The sequence below is a fragment of the Anguilla anguilla genome, chromosome 4 (assembly GCF_013347855.1).
Source record: "Anguilla anguilla isolate fAngAng1 chromosome 4, fAngAng1.pri, whole genome shotgun sequence".
Lineage (NCBI taxonomy): Eukaryota > Metazoa > Chordata > Actinopteri > Anguilliformes > Anguillidae > Anguilla > Anguilla anguilla.
Genome location: NC_049204.1, coordinates 54,138,742 through 54,162,271, shown reverse-complemented (window position 1 = coordinate 54,162,271; position 23,530 = coordinate 54,138,742). Strand labels below are relative to the sequence as shown.

At 41.5% G+C, this 23,530-nt stretch overlaps 1 protein-coding gene across 2 annotated transcripts; it reads right to left on the bottom strand.

The window, feature by feature from the left end:
- Nucleotides 1-6,953: 6,953 nt before the first annotated feature.
- LOC118224862 (ankyrin repeat and SAM domain-containing protein 6-like) lies at nt 6,954-17,677 on the bottom strand. Of its 2 annotated transcripts, none has more exons than XM_035412668.1 (16): nt 17,070-17,677; nt 15,674-16,197; nt 14,711-14,755; nt 13,969-14,173; nt 13,484-13,590; nt 13,196-13,344; nt 12,343-12,577; nt 11,766-11,815; nt 11,295-11,495; nt 10,917-11,085; nt 10,360-10,535; nt 9,616-9,802; nt 9,235-9,302; nt 8,881-8,997; nt 8,563-8,659; nt 6,954-8,069 (listed from the first exon to the last, which is right to left on the bottom strand). In XM_035412668.1, exons 1-16 carry the CDS (start codon nt 17,381-17,383, stop codon nt 8,020-8,022), a joined length of 2,694 nt encoding a protein of 897 aa, XP_035268559.1. In that variant the 5' UTR covers nt 17,384-17,677; the 3' UTR covers nt 6,954-8,019. The 2 variants fall into 2 exon arrangements, with proteins under 2 accessions (XP_035268559.1, XP_035268560.1); XM_035412669.1 differs by having other exon boundaries at nt 17,053-17,120.
- Between the last annotated feature and the right edge of the window lie 5,853 nt (nt 17,678-23,530).

Genomic DNA, 23,530 nt, shown 5'->3' with positions numbered 1-23,530 from the left:
GAGCAGCTAGTGCTGTCATTAAAAAAAGATATGCATGGAGATCTTGAACATGATACTCATCTAACAACTTAAATCATGGCAGACATTGGCTGGAGGATGCGACACAGTTGTGGTGAAAGTGCTGTGAGATGATTGCGATTTCCTCTACATATGCATTTTGTGTTACTACACTGACACCCCCTTTATACATCATCAGTGTGGGTGTAGCTGCAATTTTGAATGTGTTAAAAAAAGATTTATTTTACTAATTTAGTTATGCAGTTCACATTTAAAAAATATGACTCCAGCATTCTTCACCAAATGTTGACCATACTTAAAATACTACTAGCAATGGAGATAATAGTCTTTTGGGGGGTCTGGGAGCTTTATATCTGACTGATTAACAGACATGTGCTAACAAAGTGAGTCCATCTTTGCAATGAATATTGATACAATGATTGCACTTATGTAATACATATGTAGTACACTCATATTGTGTTCAAGCAGTATATGTTGATGCTGACAATCCCATGCATTCCAGCTCGGGTTTAAAATGCCCATTTCCAAGACATTTCACATGATGAATTTGGGATAAAAATAATAACAGTACAAAAGACATCAGAAGAGCAGGCATTCTAGCCATGCTTTTATTTTTCATATATTTGTCAAAAGACCCTGGGTCCCATATGACACAGTTGTTGTAATGCAGCCCTACATAATCTGGCATTTTATTTTCTTGAAACAATGCAGAATGATTCATAACAATGAACAAAACAGGCAGTAAGCACAAGGGCCTGCAGGGCACAGTAAGATTTAAGGACGCAAAGAGCAGGGCATGCTTAAAGTATGCTTATTGCAATATTAATTGTATCAACTGCATTTGATATTAAGTCATCTACTTACTTAGTTTGTACCATTACTTATAAATGTAATTTACATGTTGTGGTCATGCAGGAGCGTTGCTCTCTCTGTATCTCCATAGAACACAAAGGGAGCATAACACTTTGCATGTCATTAACTCACAAAAATGAAAATCAATACCGCTACGCTATGCCATGCATTAGTCTGGGCTAATGTGTCAATGTTATGACAGGTGGTGTCAAAGGCCCCTAAATACAGCCAGCCTTTTCTCTCAAAGCAGGGTTTTGTGTCAGTGTAAATCCTAAAGGAGCCCTCGCCATAGTCTCTTTAAGATGAGCTTTGACTTAAGCATCAGTAAGCTCTCAGAGTTGTAGGAGAAGCGTGTATTCGCACGCAACCTGGATAGCCATTAGTGCATGGTCTAGTACACTGACATCAGACTATTGTATACAACCCCAATTTTAAGTGGGCAGTCAAGTCTAATCAATTGGTTATTGTAACAATAGAGTTTCCCCAAACAGTATTCGTTTATGTGTTGCTGAGTATTTACTTAGTCATTTTTGGTATTGTAAGCAGACCATAAGGCTTAATAATAAATTTGAATGAATATCAGTCAGTTGAATTTGTGTTGCAATCCTGAATACAGTAGTTGCTGTAGTAAAGCTGTGGCTTCAGGTAAATTATATATTTGTAAATATATTTTTAACCGTGCATAGTTTAAAACATAAAACATACATAACTTTATAACTTTATACATATATACATCCAGCTCCATAATGTTTGGGACATTATGAAACATGGCAGTGGGGGTGTTTTGGTTTGAGAATGTTAGGCTCCTACAGATACTGGCTCACTTGTCTCTTCACTGATGATGCAACTGCTTACAGCAGCAGCAGAATTAATTCTGATGTGTACAGTAGCATCCTATCTGCTGAAGTTTAAGGTACCACTGCAGGGTTAAACCGAACGGGGCTGTTAGCCTGTGGTCAGTGGACTATTAATTAAACAATTGATTGGATTTGTTCAACTCTGGACTGGATCGTATTACATTTCTCAACTCAACTTTAACTTTAGGCAACGTGGTGACATGTGACATCGACTGATACAGCTGTTTGGATCGAACGGACATTAGACAGGAACCGGAGAATAATGTACAGTCTTGTGATAGATTTTTGCCAATATAGGTAGGCCGCAAAAACATATAAATGTAAAAAAAAAAAAAAAAAAAAAAAACTGTTTGTACCATACAACATGGAATTGTATTGAATTTCCTTACTTTGCGTTAACTTTGCCTTAAAGCTATCAAGACAGTAAGGTGTACCCTGCGCCACCTTAGTTTTTACTCCAATCTCGAGGTTAAATGTACCATTTCGCTCTCAGTACCTTCGGCCAGATTGCTCGTTAATGGTATGTCCCATAAATTTCATTGTGGTGTGTACTCATAACCAAAGGATGTAGGCTGTTTGTATTAAATCTATCTAAATCTATCTGTAGTAATATTTTCAGAATTGAGTCAAATATGAAAGATTTCCCCACTCTCCCCTATGCATATATGGGTGTGTGTGTGTGTGTATGTGTGTGTGTAAATAATTTCATTTTCCTATTTTTTCGTGCATTTGCAGTTTTTTTAAGGAACAGTCCTAGGTGTCCTTTGAATGTTTTCTAGTGATGAGGAGTGCAGTGCTAATGTGTGCACTGGAAAAGGAGGGTGCACATAAAACCCATATGATAATTCTCACGTGCAGAAAGCAGCAAAGTCAGGGGAAAGTCAGTGGAATTAAGGTCATTGAGTTAAATGGAGGGTCCCAGGGGGTCAAAGCTCAGTCTTAAATTCTGAATCAGGGAGCCATAGAATACATTAAAAGCACATTAGGCTAGGCTTTTGTTCCTGCAGTTTCATTAGACATGAACTGCTCTCAACACATAAAAACAATAAATCATTCAAACAATGCCGCCCCAAACCATGATGCTCATTGCATTCATCCTTATTTCCACTCAGTTGTATCCGTCCTGAAACAGATGAGGTCCTTTGAGGAAAAAACTCAGATCAAATATACTGAATAATCTTGATGTTCTTAAATAAAATAATGATATTTATGGGTAATGACGTGTTTTGCTGTTTTTTGGTTTTGTTTTTATTAGCTTTTTTTGTCTCTTTCACCAGTCATTTTAATTGCTTCTCTTGCTGGCTGGCCACATTGATCTGAATGAGATCTGAAGGCCTACGGTGCTGGACCCTAAACATGATTTCACTTTTACGTTATCATCAAGCAGGCAAGGGCATATGGCCTAAGGAAAGCACTGCGGTTGCTGAAAGCTTTAGAGCTTTATCCTTAGTGGCTGTGGGGCTTTAACCTCAGTGGGGCGCAGAGCCAGTGGCCGGGTGACAGCAGAGAAGATTTTACACCCAGGAACGACTGCTTCGACATGGCTCTGCAGTGTGCAGATGAGCTGAGCAGCACCGTGTAAACTGGCATGCTGGGCAGCATTACGCATGCTGGTCAAGGCTCTGCACGCTGTGCCTGACAGGACTGGCTAAAAGAGATGCCTGCATTTGCCTTTCCAGGCACATTGGCTTCAAGCTCAGTGGATCACAATTATGAATATATCCTCCGTGCACGGTTATATATATATATCAGGCTCTTTTACCTGCATTGGATTTCCGAAATGGATTTGGACATGTGGTCTTCACAGCTCAATCTTGTACCTCCAGCTGAACAGGGCTTGCATTGCACAATATGCATGATTTCAAATGTTGAATATAGCAGTAAAGTTTCACACTATAACACAAGGATATGTGATGGATGATGGGGTGAAACATAAGGGAATGAGTGCAACGGAGAAATTGGAGGTGAGCAGAATATGAAGAATCCTCTTCATTGCCAGAGAAACTTAACTGTTCAATGTAGGCCTAACACCAAACATACTGTCTGCACTGGATAAGAATGTCTTGCCTGAGATAAGTTACGCTTTTCAGGGTGCATCTTGGAACGCACCTCATCTGTCTCTTTTCCTTTCCTGGCCCTGACTGGTGAGGCTTTACAAATGTGCCAGGATAAAACAATCAAAAACAAAAAAGATGAATGCTCATCCCCTAAATAAACTTCAGGGAAGTTTTTGGTCTTGGTGTTTCTAATTTCTGGGCAGCTGAAATGGTTGTGACCAGAGCTGGGATTTTTAGATGAATGTCTATTTTGAAAGTCACATGTCATATCTGAAATTAATTTTCATATTTTACCTGACTGTAGGCAACCTACATGTTCATAGGATGTTCATGTTAATGCCAGGCCAGGTGTGCAATGCTGCAGCTAATATGTTCAGTGTGAAACTGACTTACTGTTACAGTCAGAAGTTTAATTTCAGAATAAAATAATTATTGTTATTTTTTAACTAATTTCATCCCTAGGGCTCAGCAGACCCTAAAGAGAGCTTTCTCATGGAAACACATGAGCAGGGACCTGTGTCACCATTTCTGGAACAAATTGAGTCCTGTGGTAACTTAACTATTCTCCTAGGGATAAATCCAGTCAAGAATCATAGGGACCCTGTTTAATAAAAAAACAAAAACCTTTGCAGAGCCAGAATTTTCACAAAATAGTTATCATATGGTATTTTTCCTTTCACTGCAGTTACAATAACAAAGGCTAAGACTAACACATTTGCATTGCACATGTCAAGTATAACCTAATATATTCCAAATGTATCTTGGCTGTTAGGGTGGACCTCCTATCTAAAATGATTTTGCATTCTAAATACAATAGATGCTAGAGCTGAAGCATCTCGGAAATTGAAGAATTTCCCATAACTCAAATTTTCCAACTCCGTTTTTCAACATTTAATATAAAACTGACATACTCATGTTAAAAATTACATTGCATTACAGGCATATTACAGATGCTCTTATCCAGAGCGACTTCTTGCATAGCATTTATATTGCATCCATTTATACAGCTGGATATATACTGAAGCAGTGCAGGTTAAGTACCTTGATCATGGTAAGTACAAATTTAAATATTTTTAGATGTAATGTATAGGCTATATATAATGAATGGCCCTAATACAGCTGTCTTGTCACACCCATACTTGTCAAAGTTTATATTATCCAATGTAATACTATTATTTGGAAGTTTCAATAAAAAGTCAGTTCTCTATCTGCATGTTAATGTGAGTCCTAGCATCCATTTCATTTAAACTCTAATACAGGCATTGAGGCATTTGAATGGGAACCTATATTGAACAAATGTTTGGCAAAATATGTTTAACACGCTACAAGAATGGTTAAAAAGATTGGAAACTGTGTCTCTGCCAAGCAGCTTTTGGTGGCGATGTGTAAAATTGCTTAGTCGGCTTATACCTGGAACTAAACTGGTCAGGTGGACTAAAAGATGAAGTCACACAACCTGTGTGTGTGTGTGTGTATGTGTGTGTTAGAGATTTGAGTGAGCCTGGGACAGTCCAGACCCTCCACAGAACTTATGGATCTTTGAAATACCTTGCAATGCCAGCCTCCGTAACCAGAAACACTGCCCAATTGGCCAAAGTATACAAGCAACAGAGCTGCTAAGTCCGTCTGATTTGGGGGCCTCACGAGCAAGGATTTCTAATGCTGGGATTGTCAGTGACAGGCTGAAAGCAACATGCTGGAAAACCTACTGAAGGTTTTGTCAGGTGCCATTTGAGCAACTGTATGATCTCTGTGATGTTTAAACACCCTCTTTTATAATTCACAATCTGGTCAAGATCACAGTCACAATATCAGGTCCTTTCACAATAACCATAATGCATATCACATAATATACAATAATAAAATGTGTCATTAATGCTTGTGCATGTGCATGATAGCCAGATGTGGGTGTTAGCTGTTGTTTCACTAACTAATGTCTTAGTTGGCATACCATGCAAAGACGTAAACAAAGTTTAATGGTGGATAGCATCACTGCTCCAGTATAGGCCAAGCATTGTAAACGAGCATTATACAGGTTAAAGCCCTCCACCTAGTGGAGACACAATGTAAACAAAAAGTATTACCCTGCTGATAACCCTTGAAAATAAGAAACATATATGCCTAATTAACATTTTAATCATGCTCAACACGGTCCAAAATAAACTTTTATAGTTTAATGTCTACAGTAAAGCAGTACTGTGGTTATGGAACTGGGCAATGAGAGGTTCAATACGAAGGCCATTTCAGCAAGGAATCTACCCTGACATTCTTTGGTGTATATTGAGCTGTATAAATGGATAACTTGAAAATGTGCGCTATTTTATAGAACTTGTCCTCAATTAAAGGTGTCTGCCAAGCAAATAAAGTAAAAACAATGTTATGTTTTAGCAGATGGACCTTCTGCACTTATCTGGAATAGCACACATCTGGAGGGAGTCCAGCACCTGAATTTGGATGCACAAACACTCAGCAGGAGTGGTACGAGGATTTACAAGCATTAAAAATCTTTGTAGCAGCTTTAGACATAGAATTTTAGAGCTCCGACTGATGAATGTACAAGTGCACTTGGTAATTCTGCATGTTCTGCTGTCTTTATGTACTCTGTTTAATGTGCTGTCATGTCTGTTTTTAATAGCTGCACTGAGGCAAATTCCAATCCATGGCAATGAAGTATTGAATCATGAATCTTAAAAACACAGGCTGCAAATCTGGAGCAGAACAACAAGAAATGATCAGTGGGGGGGTTAAAACTTTCTGAAGGCACTGCATACAATAGCAATACAATTTGAAGCAATTGGTGGTGAGAATGCAGAGGCCAGTGGTGGGGTCCCAGTTCTGTACACAGCTTGAAACAGGTCGATGCTGTGCCAGATTGTTAGAAGTGGAATAGTGGCTCGAGTATTTAGACTCATTACCAGAAAGTAGCCGGGTGGAATCCGAGATGGGTAACTGCACATGGATTATCTTGCATATCTCCAGTTGCTCAAGTCAATAAATTCTGCCTCATAGCTGCCTTAGAGAAAGCTGCCAAGCTAAGCACACAAAACATTCCAAAATGTATGCAGTAATTGTACTGTGCTTATAAATCTCTTCATGGTAATGCCAGAGACAGGCACGCAAATCTGAAACAACTGCAATATTCAAGTATAATAAAGACAAGAGCAAACTATTGGCTCCGTAAATATTTAATGCATAGCAAAATACATAATAAACACAAGACCTTTCAATAAATTTAATATCTTCATGATAATCAAACTCAAGCACATATTTTAGTAACTGTGTGCATACATACCAATAACCTAGAACAGAACAATAAATTATACTCAACCTCTTATAAGATTCATTTTTCTCAAAAACATCAAATGCAAACGTGAAGAAAAAAAGCATTTTCCTTGTACTCATCCTCAACTGTCGTTTTGAGAAACCAGAACCTTTCTGATGCCATTGGCGCTCTGGTGACCATGACTACACACCAGAGGTCGTTTCCTCCTCCCCTTATTCATGCTGACCGAAGCTTTGCAGGATTACCGTGCCCTTTACACACAGCCCTTTACACAGAGCCCGTGACACAGAGTCTGTTACACAGAGCCCATTACACAGAGTCTGTTACACAGAGCCCATTACACAGAGCCCGTGACACAGAGCCCGTTACACAGAGCCCTTTACACAGAGCCCGTTACACAGAGCCCGTTACACAGAGCCCGTGACACAGAGCCCATTACACAGAGCCCTTTACACAGAGCCCGTTACACAGAGTCTGTTACACAGAGCCCATTACACACAGTCTGTTACACAGAGCCCATTACACAGAGCCCGTTACACAGAGCCCGTTACACAGAGCCCGTTACACAGAGCCCATTACACAGAGCCCTTTACACAGAGCCCCTTTACACAGAGCGAGAACACGTTCACACCCCCAGTGAGACAGCAGTGTTGCGCAGGTGAAGCGGTTGCGGCACATGACTTTGTGCTCTGTCTGAGTACGGCCGGGAGCGGGTCGCCGTTTGCGGCCCTGTGGCCCCGGGCCTCCCTGGCCCCTGGCGAGGGGGCGGGAGCGGGGGCCCCCGGGGGCCCCGGCGTCTGCGCTGCAGTGTCCTCCTGCACCGGACTGTGCACTGGGACACTGGCGTCCATGAGACCCTCCTTCCTCACGCGTGGGCTCCTTCGCCCACATCTGCGGGGTTCCACAGCTTTTTCCCCCGTGTGGGGGGGTGGGGGGGTCAGCGCCACGGAAACTACCTCTTGCTGGAGGAGCGCACCTGCTGTCGGACCCAACCTGCTGGAGCTACAGCACAGGACACACACAGTCACGCACACGAAAACACATGCAAGACACACATTTCAGTAACCATGACAATATGTATAGAGGCTGTCTAGAAAACTTGTGACAGGTAAAACAGCCTATTTCTGCTGTTTATCAAAAGAAAGCCTATAAAGATACTGTAAGAGTAGGGGTGTGCTGCCTTCTGCAAAAGAACTTCTCTTATAGCAACTGTTTTCTGGTTACTGGCTACTTTCTTTATAATCATGCCATCTATTCTTTATCCAGTTACACAAAACCTGCTAGTTATTCTTCTTGGATTATTTTCAATGTCGCCATATGAGCTTTTGAATTTCAGATTCCAAAATTGCTATCATATTAATGCTGCTCTGATTTAAATGTATCATGGCATTTTTGACACTACACCGCTGCGTTTGTGCTCGTAAAAACTTCATTTCCAGCGCGCTGAAAGTCACACTGCTTAAGAGCGTCTTCAGCTCACTGAAGCGGCACTCACAGCGAGGGTACCCAGGGGGCCGCGGATTACTGGCACTGCTGCCAAACGACGACTGGAAGTTGTGAATGGTTTCCTGCAGGATCTGCCTCTCTCTGCCCTGAAACCACAATTCACACAACAGGATTACAGCCTTAGAAAACATTAGCACTCTGGAGGACGCAAGATAAACATGGCGAATGCATAATCCACACACACACACACACACACTAATGGGAAGGATTTGAGTGGTGAAAATAAAGCGCAGAGTAAACTTTACACCACCCCGTCAATCCTAAAATATGCCCTCAAAGGAGGTGAAGATTAATGATACAGCTCTACCTTTCCAGCGTTCAGCTCAGATATGGCTGCCAGGATCTGCTGTCTGGGCCCATCTGTTTTAATTCCGAGCTCCTTCAGATCCCCGTCAGTCAGGGTAAGGAAGGCCTCCATGTCTACCTGCAAAGGTGAAACATATTTTTAAAAAAGAACAGACTACTTCAAATGGAATTTTCTTTGACAGAGTGCAGGTTGATCATTGACAAATAAAACAAAATAGAGGAACTCACAAAAAACCACAAATTAACTGAACACACAAATCTCACACATGGAAACACTTTGTAAATGATGTTACTACAATGCAGACAGCTCCCAAGAGAGCACAAGAAACTACAGAGAGCTCATTCGTTGTCTTACCTCCTGCTCTTCAAATATAGGCTGGTATTTTTCCAGTGAGAGCTTCTTTAGAATGCCTGAAAGCTCATCTGAAATAAAAATAAAAACACTCATTGACATTAAGCCTGACAAATCACAATTTCAAATCTCTCAATGTAGCAGCTGCACATCATTGATGTAAATCACTGAACCATTCTAAGGACATATATCTCTGCCCCTTTGAAATAGCACATCTAACTCGGTGCCTGGGATTGTAGTAATTCAGAAACGAGTCAGACAGTGTGACATTAGATAGTGGACAGCGTGTGCCCAGTATGAAATGGAACGTTATCAGTGTGGAAGGGGGAGAACTGCTTATATAAGCCACTGCAGAACACTGCTCCTCTGTGGGGACCGGCTCACCCTCATCTGTGATGGTGCCGCTGCTCGAGCCACCGCTGCTCTTGGAGCGCGGGTGCGAGGAGGCCGAAGAGAGGGAGTCCCCCGGCGGCGGTTTGGGAGTCGGGGAGGGGGAGGGGGTCAGGGTGGGAGAGGTGCTCTTCGAAGTGGACGAGTTTCCCGACTGTGGCCTCTTCATGAGGTCCATTTTCTGCGTGGAGGAACAAAGACAGACACAAATCAACCTTTGAACTGCAAAATTAATCCAAAACAAAGGATTTAGCCTGACCCAAAACAGCCTCGCTCATCCTATAAGGTCACACTGTAACATATTTCAAGGTAGACACCATCATTTTTGTCCCGTAAATGGAAAGATGTAGCAAGGTCCTGACCTTCAGCCATTTTGTGAGCTTTATTACCCAAATCTCTAAACAGTGCAAATATTATTTGTCAAATGTGAGCTGCCCAGATAATCCATACCCCTCAAACAAACACAAGTTCATACAGTCAGACAGTTGCCTGATTTATGCACAGAACAGCCGAGTAATCCCTCATGTCAACCCCACCCTCCCAAATCTATTCTTCCTTCAACCCAGAGCCCTGCCCCCCCCAAACACCCAAGATTATTAATCCCCAAATCTGACAGCAGCCTTGTACTGTAATCCGCTCTTTCTGTTGAGCATGGCAGAGGAAAAAAGCTGCAGAACACAGGGACCCTTCTGGTCTCCTCCCTGACAGACTCCCGGGAGCAGTGGGGGTGTCCTATACCCTCCGGGAGTGCACGTCGCTGGCCACCAGGCTGGGGGTGCTGTGGATGTCCGGGAGGCTGATGTCGGGCACGGCGGGGAGCGGAGTCTCGGCGGCCTGGGGCTTCTGGTCCAGGAGGCCCGCCGCCTTCTTCCTCTGAGCGGCGATCTGGGACAGGACGCTGTCCGAGCTTCCCCCTGAGGGGGAGCAGGGAACATGGAGGCGTGTGGGGAAACATTTCAGCGACTACTGTCACTCACCCACCCCCCCCCCTCACAGTGAGGGAGGGAAGAAGAGACAGAACAGAGACATAGAACAGAGAAGGAAAGGAGAGAAAGGAAGGGGGGACAGGGGTGGCAGTGTAGTATAATGGTAAGGGAACTGGGCTTGTAACTCAAAGGTTGTGGAAGCTGCCTTTGTTCCACTGAGCAGAGAACCTAACCTGAATTATTAAGCAAAATATCCAGCTATATAAATGGATTGAATGTAAAAATGTAATCTGTGTAAATCACTCTGAATAAGAGCATGTGCTAAATGCCAGACTGGAAAGCCGGGCGGAGGAAGAAGATGGCGCGTACCCGAGCGGTTGTGAGGGTCGACCGCGTGCCTGTTCACCCCGGCCACCCCGTTGGAGCCCCCAGAAGAGTGGGGGGAGTAGTTGAAGTTCCCAGAGTTGGAGGGGGAGGCGGGACCCTTGGTGATGCTGGGGAACTTGATGGAGCGGGTGACCACGCGGCTGACGGACGTCTGCGAAACCCAATGAGCGAGTTCAACAACTTTCATCACATATCACACATTAAAATGTTTAGTGTTCAACTCTTACAGAGTACATATGTTCCCTGTTGGACTCACACTGTATGTACCTTGTTAGAGTTGAATTAACACTGGGCAGTTTACTGTGCACACACATTTGCTCAGTGCACTGGCTGTGGTCAGCCCTGCTTTACTGCACTCACGATGTCGGAGTTGCCGCTGCTGTTGAAGCTGGCCTTCCCCCTCTGGGGCATAGTGAGGCGGGGCGGCTCCGGTTTTCCCTCCTTCAGGACACGGGACCGGTCTGAGTTCCAGGGCTCGAAGTTGGACGGGGGGAGGAAGGGCGGAATCACGGCCTTCAGCTTGTCATTAGGGAGGCGAGTCAAGGGAGCGCCATTTCTCAGCTGGAGGGGCAGGGGGAGGTGGTCAGTTGCCTTAGCTCTCTTGAGGGATGGGGTATGATGGAACATGGCAACCTGGAACATGTCTACAAATAAATTCATTTTAATACTGCTGTTTAAAACTTCTGACAGTCCCGAAAATCCTTTCTACCCGTTTTTTTTCCAGGAGCTGACTAATATAAACTACATACATTTCAGCTGGGACTTGGAGCACAGTGAAGGTTATTTTAGAATTATTTTATTTCAACCTTAGGCTTAAACGTGAACACTAACCATTGTTGTTATAAGAGAGTCATCTTTTTCTGTGCTGGTTCTGCCAATGCCTGAAAAAAACAAACAAACATATAACAAACAAATTTTATCTTAGATTTCAGACTATCATCAGGCTTATTTATGACCTCTAGTGGTGCCTAGAGTTACAACATGCTTATTTCACCATTTTGGTGAGTTAAAAGTAAGACTGACAGACCAAAAGCAAATTAAATATTTTTAGAGTAACAGCAAAAATGAGCAGATGAGTTCATAATTAATGTCAACTTCTGGTGTCTGTACAATACAAAACAAAATTATTTTTCACCATAAATAACTTCACATTACATCCAAAATGGTTTGTATGGGCTGTGGTTTTCTAATTAAGAGACATGGCAATGTGAACATTAATAAAAGTTGAAACACACTGGGGTGTATTGATATCCAGTACAGACAGAATGAGTTGCAGCACTGACTGTACAGAGAGATGTAAAGAGAGTTCTGAAGCCTCTCCTAATCTCTCCCCAGTCAAAAGCAGCAGCAGTTCAGAAGCACGGTGCATTCGCTGCTGAGTGTGACAGGACGCTCTGCCCTCTCTCACCGCTGTCTTTGCTCTTGGCGCTCCACGCCACGCTCACGTCGGCGTTCCCCAGGCCGGGAGGCATCGCCATGGCGCCGTTGGGCCCGCCGCTCTTCCCGTCCGCTTTCATGGTGGAGTCCAGAGACACCTCGGGGTCGTCCGGGAAGGGGGCCAGGCGGTTGGTGGAGAGCCCGTGCCGCAGAGTGTGGGTCAGCTTGAGCCTCCGGAACCGATTGGACATCCTGTTCCACCACGACTGTCGGCGACAACAGTCACGTCAGGCACGGCGACGTGTACATGTTGCTATGCACCGAACTGCCTTGAGCAACACGCACACTGAGAGCACAAACACTCGAAACTGTGAGAAACTGCTGATTGTAACCAACAGATTGGAGATCTGAACTTGGGGTAAGATATGACAGTTTGCCACCAAAAGAACATCAGTGTTAGTCTCAGGAATACAAAAGTATGACCGTTCTTTTTTCGAATTTGACTGACAACTGCCATCTCTAACATAGAAAAAACAGTAAAGTTAGTTATATCTAGGTCAAAAAAGTGAAGCCCTGGCCCCAAAAGTAGCTTCATTATATCTGTGCTTGCACTAATTTAAACAACACAGCTTGTGCTGACCCACACACCTGTATCCGGGCAGATTGAAGCTATCACTAAATACATCACATTTTCAATAACCAGACAGCCTACTGAAAGAGAGAATCTACTTGCTGATCTGTGGGAAAATTGAACCCCAGAAAATGCAGAATGCAGAACATTTCTGGTGAATCTGACCTGCAAAATATGACTATAACAAAAAATGACTCCCCAGACATGTTTCTGTCAATTCCTGAAGTTCACTACACCACTGACAATACCATACCTTCAGGCCCCCCTTGTCGTCAGGGGGTACAGGGACGCTGAGGGACTGTCTGCTTTTGGAGCGCGAGAGGGACGCCCTAGTCCTGGACTTGCCCTTGTCCTTATCCACCTGCATGCACACGGAAGCCAGCAGCCTCACCAGCTCCGTGTCTGAAAACAGCAACAACAGAGCGCCTTAGGGACCGTCACCGAATGACACGCTGGGATCTGAAGGAAGGCAACTGGCTGTGAGCTCACGATACAGATATAAATGCGTTTGTTTCACGCCGGGCAGCGATTCAGGACTCACCCGGGTCATTCAGCAGCATGACGAGATCGAAGGCCGTGTAGCCGTTTTTGGCGCGGAGGTTCACGTCGGCTCCCTGGCTCAGCAGGTACTTCACCACATCCTTATTCCTTCAAAGTGAGAGGTGAAAAGCAAAAGCATAGCCAAAAATTGTAAAGAGTCTGGCAACTTGTTCTATGCCAGCAGACCCCTGCAAGCAAACACGGATTTGTTATGGTAGTAATTATTCACAAGAGGTTCACAATGGTTTAAATATATGCTGATCTTAACATTTACTCAAACCAAGTCCTGCAAACTTATTGAACAAGTGATGAAGAACCATTACAAAAACCAAAGCATACTGCCAAATCAAAAGGGTAATCAGACAAATAAAAATTAATTTAGTAATTCCATAATGTACTTCATCTTTTGTGAAAATCTAAAAGAGCCATGCTAGATCTGTGTTCACAAGAGGCTTGGTTTGAATGCATTAAAGCACAGGAAGTTACCCGTGGTAGGTGGCCTGCATGAGAGCGGTCCACCCGTGGACGCTGTCCTGCTTGTCCACGTCCGCACTCCTCTCCACGAGCAGCTGCACCACCTCCAGCTGCCCGCTGACCGCCGCGATCATCAGCGGGGACGCCCCGTCCCCGTTCGCCATGTTCACCTGGGCCGGATCCTCATCCAGGATCTCCTTCACCAACTGGGAGTTCCCTGTCACACACACACACACGCGTGTACACAGACTCACAGACCGTGGCACAGAGATATGCACACACACGTACATACAGGCACATGCGCATACAACTGCCCCAGCCGGCTATGTATGAGAGTCACAGGTTTCGTTTGGTCATCAGTCAATGTGGCAGAACCAACAGTGCAAGACAAAAAACAGAATGTAATCAAATGACTGTCCAAATGTGGTTCCTTCAATATTATTCCTGCCTGGTTCATGCTAATTCTAAAGCCACGCTAACTTACTCCCACGTTTCCTTTTCCGATATGCACACAAATGCCTGGAGACAGAGTGGCATGCAAGACTGTAAATGTCATGCTGGATTTTACCCTTGGGCAGTCACTACCTAATGTGATGAACCAATGGAGCAGAGGGGAAATTCACTGCTCAGTGTTCCATCTAATGGTCTGAGTAACATCACAACCACCATACAACAGCTATAAAATTACAACCACCATACAAGCAATCAAAAAGTGCGAATGTGTGCTCGTTACATCGAAAGGAAATTAACTTACCTAATTTCAGGGCACTGAATACATCTGGCCTTCTCTTGTCATCATCTTGAACAGTAAAAAAGAACAAAAGAATATAAACCAAAAAGGTAATTTGAAAGGATGATGGTGCTCTCTGCGCAGTTTGGGTCTAGTACTTTGAAAAAAAGCTGGCTCAGAACAGTGAAGAATAGCAGAAGCAGCATGGTTTATGTCTGTGTCTATGTCTATGGCTGTAGATCTTTCCAGCCATACACATACACATTGCAATGAGATGAATTAACACTATTTGGATGAATATTAAAGCCGACAACGTGGATGTGGCAAGTATTTTAGACACTATTGCTCAAAGGACATCTATTTGCCAACTGTCCAAAAAGTATTATTTATCTACACAAAAAGACAAGAACCAAATCAGTATTACGCTTTGGCTAAGGTCTTCCTTCCCACTAACAATTCAAACATCAGACAAAACAGGTCTGAAAGACGATTATCACCGCAATAATCAATGAGGTCTTAAAACTCCAAAGGAGCCTTCGTCTACTTACTTGCAGGGAAGTGTGAATTCTACTTAAACAAAAGAAATTTAACATGGCTATTAGTGAATTGTGTTTTCACACACTAGTGCTGTCGACAACAAAGGGAGCTCAAACTCCTATCCTTGTATCATAAAATTTGACTTATTTTTGCAAGTATGTTCAATGAGAAATTGCACTAGACACCAAGAGAAATTCATGGAATATATTAATCTTACTGGCAGAATCTCCAAAAGAGACCAAGACAAAAGAAGTCATTCTTGAAAGAGCCAAATCACTCACAATAATTGGCAGCTTAAGGCAACCATGCAAATGTGAATTATGTAAAACATGAAAGTAATGATTCATTAGCAGAATATTACTCCCTGCTAACAATGAAAAAGAGCTCTTGTGGGCTTGGTCTCTTCAGATTAAACAGGCAGACAGCAGTCCCTCCATCTCGAAACAGCACCTGTTTGTGGGCGCACAGTGGTTATGGAGTCCAGGTAGGTTTTCACATCCTTCTGCTTGAGCTGCAGGGCGATCTCGAAGGCGGTCTTGGCCAGCACGTTGACCTGGTCGGGATCGGCACCTCTCTCCACCAGCTGCTGAGCCACGCCCACCTTCCCGCTGAGTGTGGCCAGCATGAGCGGGCTCCAGCCCGTGGTCTTGAGGGTGGCGTTGACATCGGCGCCCCACTCCAGGAGCAGCCTGACCACCGCCTCGTGCCCGTGCTGAGCGGCTGCCATCAGGGCGGTGACGTCCAGGAACTCCCTGGGCCCGCCGCTTCCGTTGTTGTTGTTGTTGCCGTTGCCCTCGGGGACGTCCAGGTGGTCGTAGTCGTCCACGAAGGCCCCGCTCTCCATCAGCAGCTTGACCATGCCGGTGTGGCCCCCTCTGGCTGCCGTGGTGAGCACGCTGGCCCCCATTCTGTTCTTGCCGTTGATTTCCGCCCCATTTTCCAGCAAAATCTGGGCAACGTTGAGGTGCCCAAACCTGCATTTAAAAAAGACGACTTAAGCACAAACTGGACTTTGGGCATTGTTTTGTCTTGGAGACGGTTCTCCCTGGTACTACAACTATGCAGGACTGACATTTCTAAACCATTAGCTGCTTTGCTGGAACAAACAGAGGTGTAAAAATGATTACACAGTCTGGTTAAGTTATTCAGTAATTTATTAATTAGTAACTCATTGACTAAACTAAATACATTGGAGGCATCAGGAGTCTAAAGCCTACTAATATTCTGCAACAAGTAGAAATTACTAATTTAAGTATAGTGCAGAATAAGAAAAGTTAAAAAATACTGAAAAAAAACTCCAGTCTTGGATCTCTTACGTTTATTCATAACTGTTTTTGTTTCATAAACCTCCTCTTGGTATTGGAACGCAATTTCGCCAGCGCCGCTTGGCACCGATTCAAAGGTAATCGCAACCCGGTTCACCGACAGGTAACAAGTCTTCGTTGCCACCCAAAAACAACCATAATTTCAGTCTAAACAATACACAAAAGTAACTTGTAACCCACTATTCTTTACGGTTCATAGGTGCAAAGTTCCCGAATCTACACAAAAACTTTCCAGTACTTCTAAGGCGATCATTTTTCAGCAATGCATCATCCCTTGTAAAAAAAAAAAATAATAAAAAAAAAAATTTAAGTCTACTAAATCGAATGTATATAATGTGTCTTCCTCTCCCATGTTTTCTATCTTATTTATTATTATTATTATTGTAGACACCACGAGTTTGCAAAAAAGAATGGATCACGTATGAACTACACATAGCCTACTTAAATGATCCAACAAATCACCCCATGTACCATCTATTAAAGTTTTGACCAATAAGCACGCACAGTAAGTGGTACCACACCTTGCAGCTTGCATGAGCGGGGTCCAGCCATAGTTATTACGGCTGTCCACGGAGGCCCCTTTTCTGAGTAGAAACCTGACCAGGTTTTCGTGACCACTCGCTGCGGCGAACTGGAGTGCAGTGTTTCCCTCTTCGTCCGTGCAATCCACCGGTACAAGCGAAAGGGCTCGGGAGAGATCAACGTTACATTCGGATCGACACTGAGTCCCGGTTTCGCTTGCTCCAGGTTCAAGAATCCTCCTGACACTCTCGTAGTCCCCCTCATCACAAGCACGGAACAACAGCAGCGAGTTGGCTGGAATACTGTAATTCATCTCGGGGTGGTGTTTTTTTTTATCTTGTACTTTTGCTCTGAAAGTTGTTCTCCGCTATTTAGAACGTCTGTCGCCGGCCCATGTTTAAAATACATTGCGTTTCAAATTTTCTGTTAACGCTGAAATCATTCATGTAAGTATTCAAAAAGCATTAGTGTCTCCTCCGCATTCCCTAAATGACTATTTAAAAAGATAACGTTTTTCGTTAATTCGTCCCGTTACGTTATTTGTAGCCGGTGTAGCTTTATGGTTAGCCATGTATCCAACAAGAAATCTGTCCCCCGTAAAGTTTGCGCACGCGCAACATCCAAGACGTAAAAGGGCTCTTTTTCTGACCGCTTCATTTACCGTAAGTTGCAAAAAAGGAGAACAGATGCTAAAGTGCCGCTGCAATTCACAGTAGTCGCTGGATATCCTTTTCTGGGTTAAAACGAACTATACGGCTTCCTGTCTAATGTACTGTAAGTGGTAAGGCTGTTTTTTCTGACCTTGGCTTTATCCATATTGTGACAAATGTTTATCCCTATTTCTGTTATTTTTAGTGAGCTCCTTGTTCATTCTTTATTGGGTCAACATGTCTGCTATGTAAAGTCATACATATATAATATTGACATTTTCGTTTTATGAACTCATTGACGTCATGAGAGCTATTGTGTTAATGCATTGCATTTTGTTTCTGATAACTTTTTTGCTACATTTCATGTTTTTATTTGATTCATTTAGTTTGTGCATATGGATGCAAATGGATTGATATGTAATTTTAATTTACTGCATCACTTCTGCAGCTCTGTAGCCTATATCGCATGTCTTTAATGTCTGATCTACACATTACCAACTGGGTCATATTGAGTTGGATAGATCTAATATTTTCTTTTTATGAATATGAAACATCCAGTCTTATTCAATGGCTTATTTCCAGTCCTTGACTTGAAATTTGTTGTGAAAAATTCCTGTACGTGACAGATAAGAAAGCAGTAAGAGTATACAAAGAGGAAAAACTTAGGGAACACATTTCTGCCTGAAACCTGTTATTATGAACACTTATTTGTAGCTCTGTAGTAACTGTATAAACTCATCATTTAATAAACAGCTAAAAAGTCACTAATGAAAACATTAATGAAATTATAAATATTTGATGAAATGCCGCTCCATATTTATGACTATAGGTACAATATGAAACACATTCTAGCTCTGAAAGTCACTACAACAAATTTTACAGCATCTGCTCTGTTAGTTCAGCACTTTTTAAACAAGTTATATAAGATTAATCAGCACTACATACTGTGTCGGCCTGAAACATTGACAAAAATGATACACGCACCACTCTAGACAGATACTGAGCTGTCAGAAAATATGATTTGTATTTATACTCAAACACTATTTTTATTCCAAAACAAAATTTTATTGTGACAGTTGTGGTTTGATTCAAGTGACTTCAGGAAAGGTTCACTTAGTACTGAAAGATTATGATACCGTGGAAGTTTATTTTCAGACCACTCATATTGTGTGAAATTAATTTTATTTTTATCAACTGAAATATATGGAAAGGAAGATTTAGGAGAAAGAATATAGTGGTTATTCCCTTTCATATTATTCCCTTTGACGTGTACCATTGCCTTCATTCTACCAGTCATTCTAAACATCAATACATTTGTGGACTGGAAGGACATTTATTGCCAAAGGCATATTAATCAATTAAAGACAATTTTTTTCACAGCTGACCTTGCCCTCTATTTAGCATTTTCTTGGCTTCTTGAATTGTAATATTTCTTTTTCTTTTGGGTTTTTTTTGCTAAGAGTTGTCAATCACAGCTACAGGTAATTAATTACACCGTGCCATGTATATCCTTCAGTATTGGAGCATCACAGTAACTTGTGAGCCAGCTCCACTAGAGTGAGCTATCAGAGGTTTTTCTAAGGTGTGCATGGCAGTGTACACACAAGGAATCAGCTACTCATTTGTGATAATACTCAAATTGACAGATGTTGTAATAGAACAAAGAAAATAAGAATGGTTTAAGATTTTTTTTTTCAATTTGAATTATTTGATAAAAGACAATTCCCTATTTCTTTCTCAGGCTTCAAAAGTCTGATTCTGCCAAGAAGAATAGTATATGTAATTCATATTCCATAAGAGGGAGACAAAACACCACAGCCAGTCAACTTACCAAAACTGAACCAGAAGCCATTTAGAAAAGCCTTCGAGCTCATATGTCAAATGTGCAATTAACTTGTAGCTGTTTAATTAAGTTGTGTTTATCCTTCTATGCATTGTGTGTTGAACTCTATTATCATCTTTTGGCAATAAGTTATATTGTGTAACAATTGCAGTTTTCTATTGATCATTACCCTTGTCTATTTCCAGGTTTAAGTTTAATGAGGCTGTTATACAGTAAGTATCACAATATGAAAGTTCATTGCTGGAAAGAAATGATACAGAACATAAATCCGGTTGCAGTTCCTAATCTCAGCCCTGAAAATAAGATGTGAATCAATCACCTGCTATAAATGGCCAGTTTTGTTGAACAGTCAACAGTGCCTTGAAAAAGTATGTGCCCCCTTCCTGATTTCCTCTGTTATTGCATTTTTGTCACACTGAATAGTTTCTTTTCTTTAGACAAACATAATAATAAAGGGAAACGCAAAACACATTTTAAAAATGATTACTTAATTTATTTAATGAACAAGTTATCAAAGACCCATATAGTCCATGTGAATAGTAATTACACCCTCAGTGCCATGGTCAAAGGAAATTACAGAGCAGATGAAGAAAAAAAGTTGTTGAAATATATCTGTAAAAGTTCTGGAAAGGGTTACAAAGCCATTTCACAGGCTCTGAGAATCCACTAAACTACAGTAAGAGCCATTATCTCAAAATTTAGAACACTTGGAACAGTAGTGAGTCTTCCCAGGGGTGGTCGGTCTGCCAAAATGTCTTTGAGGGCGCAGTGACAACTCCTCCAGGAAGTCACAAAAGATCCCAGAAGAGCATCTAAAGAACTGTGGGCCTCTCTAGCCTCAGCTAAGGTCAGTGCTCATGACTCCATAATAAGAAAGAGACAGGGTAAAAATGGGATTTGTGGGAGAGTAGCAATGACTGCTAACCAGTAGAAACAGCAATGCTCCTCTCACATTTGCAAAAAAGCATCTGGATGATCATGGGGAATGCATATACAGTATAGTTTAAGGGGCCAATTACTTTTTTTTAAATTATTACTTCAACACTGTAATTTAAAAAATGTGTTTTGTGTCTATTCTGGTTTGACTAATATTCCATTTTGTCTGAAGATCTGAAACTATTCAGATCTGCAATAATAGAGGAAATAATCACTCAATACAATTATAAACAACCAAAAAACATTTATTTTTATTTAATGATAAGAAGCACAAATACTGTAATATCCCGAGATTAACATTTTCACGCAAAATTAAAGTTTTTTATTTTCTTATTTTTTATTTTCATGCCAATTTGAATATCTGAAAACAGCATTGATAGAGTTCAAAGGCCATGGCTTACAATATAACTATCTGGGTTATTTATCCCATCTCAATCCCTATTCTCAGTCTTAAAACATATGGAATTATTCAAGCGTCTTCCAAAGCTATTTAATGGAAAATGCAGAAGAAATGATGAGAAACACTTGGAATTCTGCCATAGATTATTTATGCATTCATGACTCTTTAGACTCTAAATGTCAGCACCTGGAGCATTTAAATGGCCATAAACACATAAATCTCTACATGCATTCTCTACTGTATCCTGTGGAGAAACACATTTCGTTTTGTTGCAAAACATTTTAACACATTGAATTTGTAAATGTAACATTCTCGAGCTCCTCATGTTATTCCATGAAGAACTGCACTGCTAAATCTTCAAACGGAACTCATAATATGTCATTGCATTCAGGCATTTAGTCTATTTTATCATTCATCCCTTGCACCTATTTTCCATTGTAAATTTATTAATGTATTTCTCTGTGCTTTCATATTTCATGTTTCCAGCCAAACGAATATAAGCAAGACAAAAAGAAAATGATATACAGGATCATTCAAGTAAATGAGAGAGGGATGACATACAGTGTGAACTTACTGTAATAGGCATTGCTTATTTTCATGCTGAAACATGCCATGAAAAGGAAACAAGCTTAAGCCATACATGAGAAAAGCTGTATTCATCATTCACACGCACAGAACTGAGACTGCTGCTTGAAATAATCCGTATGTGTACAGTAGTGTTATCGGAGCCATCTGTCTTCATATCAGCTATTTCTGAAGTCTGTTTATGTGGATTTAAAAGGAATCTATTGGAATTCATATTGTAGACAATTCCCTGAAATGAGTAGCAGTAGATAAGACATTATGCATCATAGTGGTGCGTTACCATACTGGTGTTCTTAATAAAACAATAATCAGGTCAGTCTGATTTTAATGCAATTGTTATGAAGGCACTCTGTGATTAATACCTGTTATAAAAAGCTCCACGTTTGTAGCAGGGTAGCGATCATTCAACATGCAGCAGAGAGTTTCACTCAATGACCTATTAATATGAAACAGATCACAATACAATGTACTAGAATTTGAGTATTTGGAAGATGCCTTTTGCCAAACGGACTACAAAGGTGCATTTAACATGGTAAGCAAACTACTAGAGGGAGAGATGGGATCATCTCCACAATATGAGAGTACTCCCCAAAAGACATCATGATCAGAGTAATTTAGTCATTCATAATGAGAAGCATACTTAGGAATTTAGGTGCAGTCTGGAGTCTCTAATTGTAACCTTTCCCCTTAACATTTAATGTTAGCCTGAAGAGGGCAGTGTAACACCAACAGCGCCTATTAAAACTGTGCAGTCAGTATGAATGTCCCAAAAACCCTAAAGCCCAAAGTCATTTTGGCAACAATTATACGCTTTTTGTTCAAACTAACCAGTCCACAAAACAGGCAATAAATTATATATTGTCATCACAAGCTGAGACTGGGCTCTATAGGCACAGGTTAAAGTTCTAGTAGTGCCATTAATAGGTAATGCTGAATGTTTTCACTATTTGTGCTAGCTGCTTGTCTACTCTAATAAGCACTAGTTCTCTCTTATAGTGCTGTGTTGCCTGTAGACATGTCAAATTTTGGTTTGTGGGTTAGAATATCAGAGTAGCCCACACACTTAAGCCGGAGTAAAAATAAAAACTACAGCTTTGGTGATGAAGCACTACCAGGCTTCCTTACAATCATAATGTTTGCTCATACCTTACAGGCATTTAGCAGACACTCTTCTTAAACCATCAGCCTTTATTGGCAGTTTTGGATTGGCACTTTAAAACTGTGGTTCAGTCACACTCTCTCCTGGAAATTCTCCAAATGATATCCTGAAGTTCATGTGAAAAAATATATGAGCAGAATTAGTAAAAGCATCTTGAATTTGATATCAACAGAGAAGTGAGTCAATCAAGGAAAGAGACATATTAGTGTGAATGGATTGAAAGTTTTCTGCTGTGCTCTTCAATAAACCTCCACCAGTATAAAACTGTGGGTGTACTTCTCTGTAATTGTTTTACCCCTTCACACCTATTGGCTTGAATTAGATTCCCAGTATTGTGTTATTTTGTGGTTACCATCTACTGTAGTGTTAATTGATCATTTATATGATTTATTTAGTTCCTAGCTCAATTTTTAAATAAAGCTCCAGCAACAGAATTCAAGTCAATATTATAGTGAGAAAAGTCTCATTGTTCTTCAAGCATTACCCAATATGGATGAAAATATCCTCCAAAGCCGAAATTAAAGCCGAAGCACTTTAACCTCATATTCCTCATATCCAATGTCCAAGAGTGCAGTGCCAAAACAACACAAATTGTGTCACTGTCCCAATACTTTCGCATTTAACTAAAAATGCTTCTGTAGGATATCTTCTTACTACACCTGTGCAGTTTCAAGGTCGGAAATATATATCAGTGATATCAAACGATCCATCTAATCAAACTCAGCAGTGCAGGAGATTTCATGTGAGTAGTTTTAACAGCCCAGAAAAGCCCAGACCCGTCATGATTTGAGAGTAGTTTAAACAGTCCAGAAAAGTGTCATTTATCATATTTTGGGTGATGGTTCACAGAACATATTCCCAGGCCAGAACATTCAGACAACAGGCAT

Excerpts from the sequence above, each read along its gene's own strand:
- LOC118224862 (XM_035412668.1), bottom strand. The coding sequence starts at position 17,383 with ATGAATTACAGTATTCCAGCCAACTCGCTGCTGTTGTTCCGTGCTTGT. Across the intron at positions 11,496-11,765 it reads ACTCTCTTATAACAACAATG|CTGAGAAATGGCGCTCCCTT; the intron begins GTTAGTGTTCAC and ends CTGCCCCTCCAG. Across the intron at positions 11,086-11,294 it reads GCAGCGGCAACTCCGACATC|ACGTCCGTCAGCCGCGTGGT; the intron begins GTGAGTGCAGTA and ends TGGGTTTCGCAG.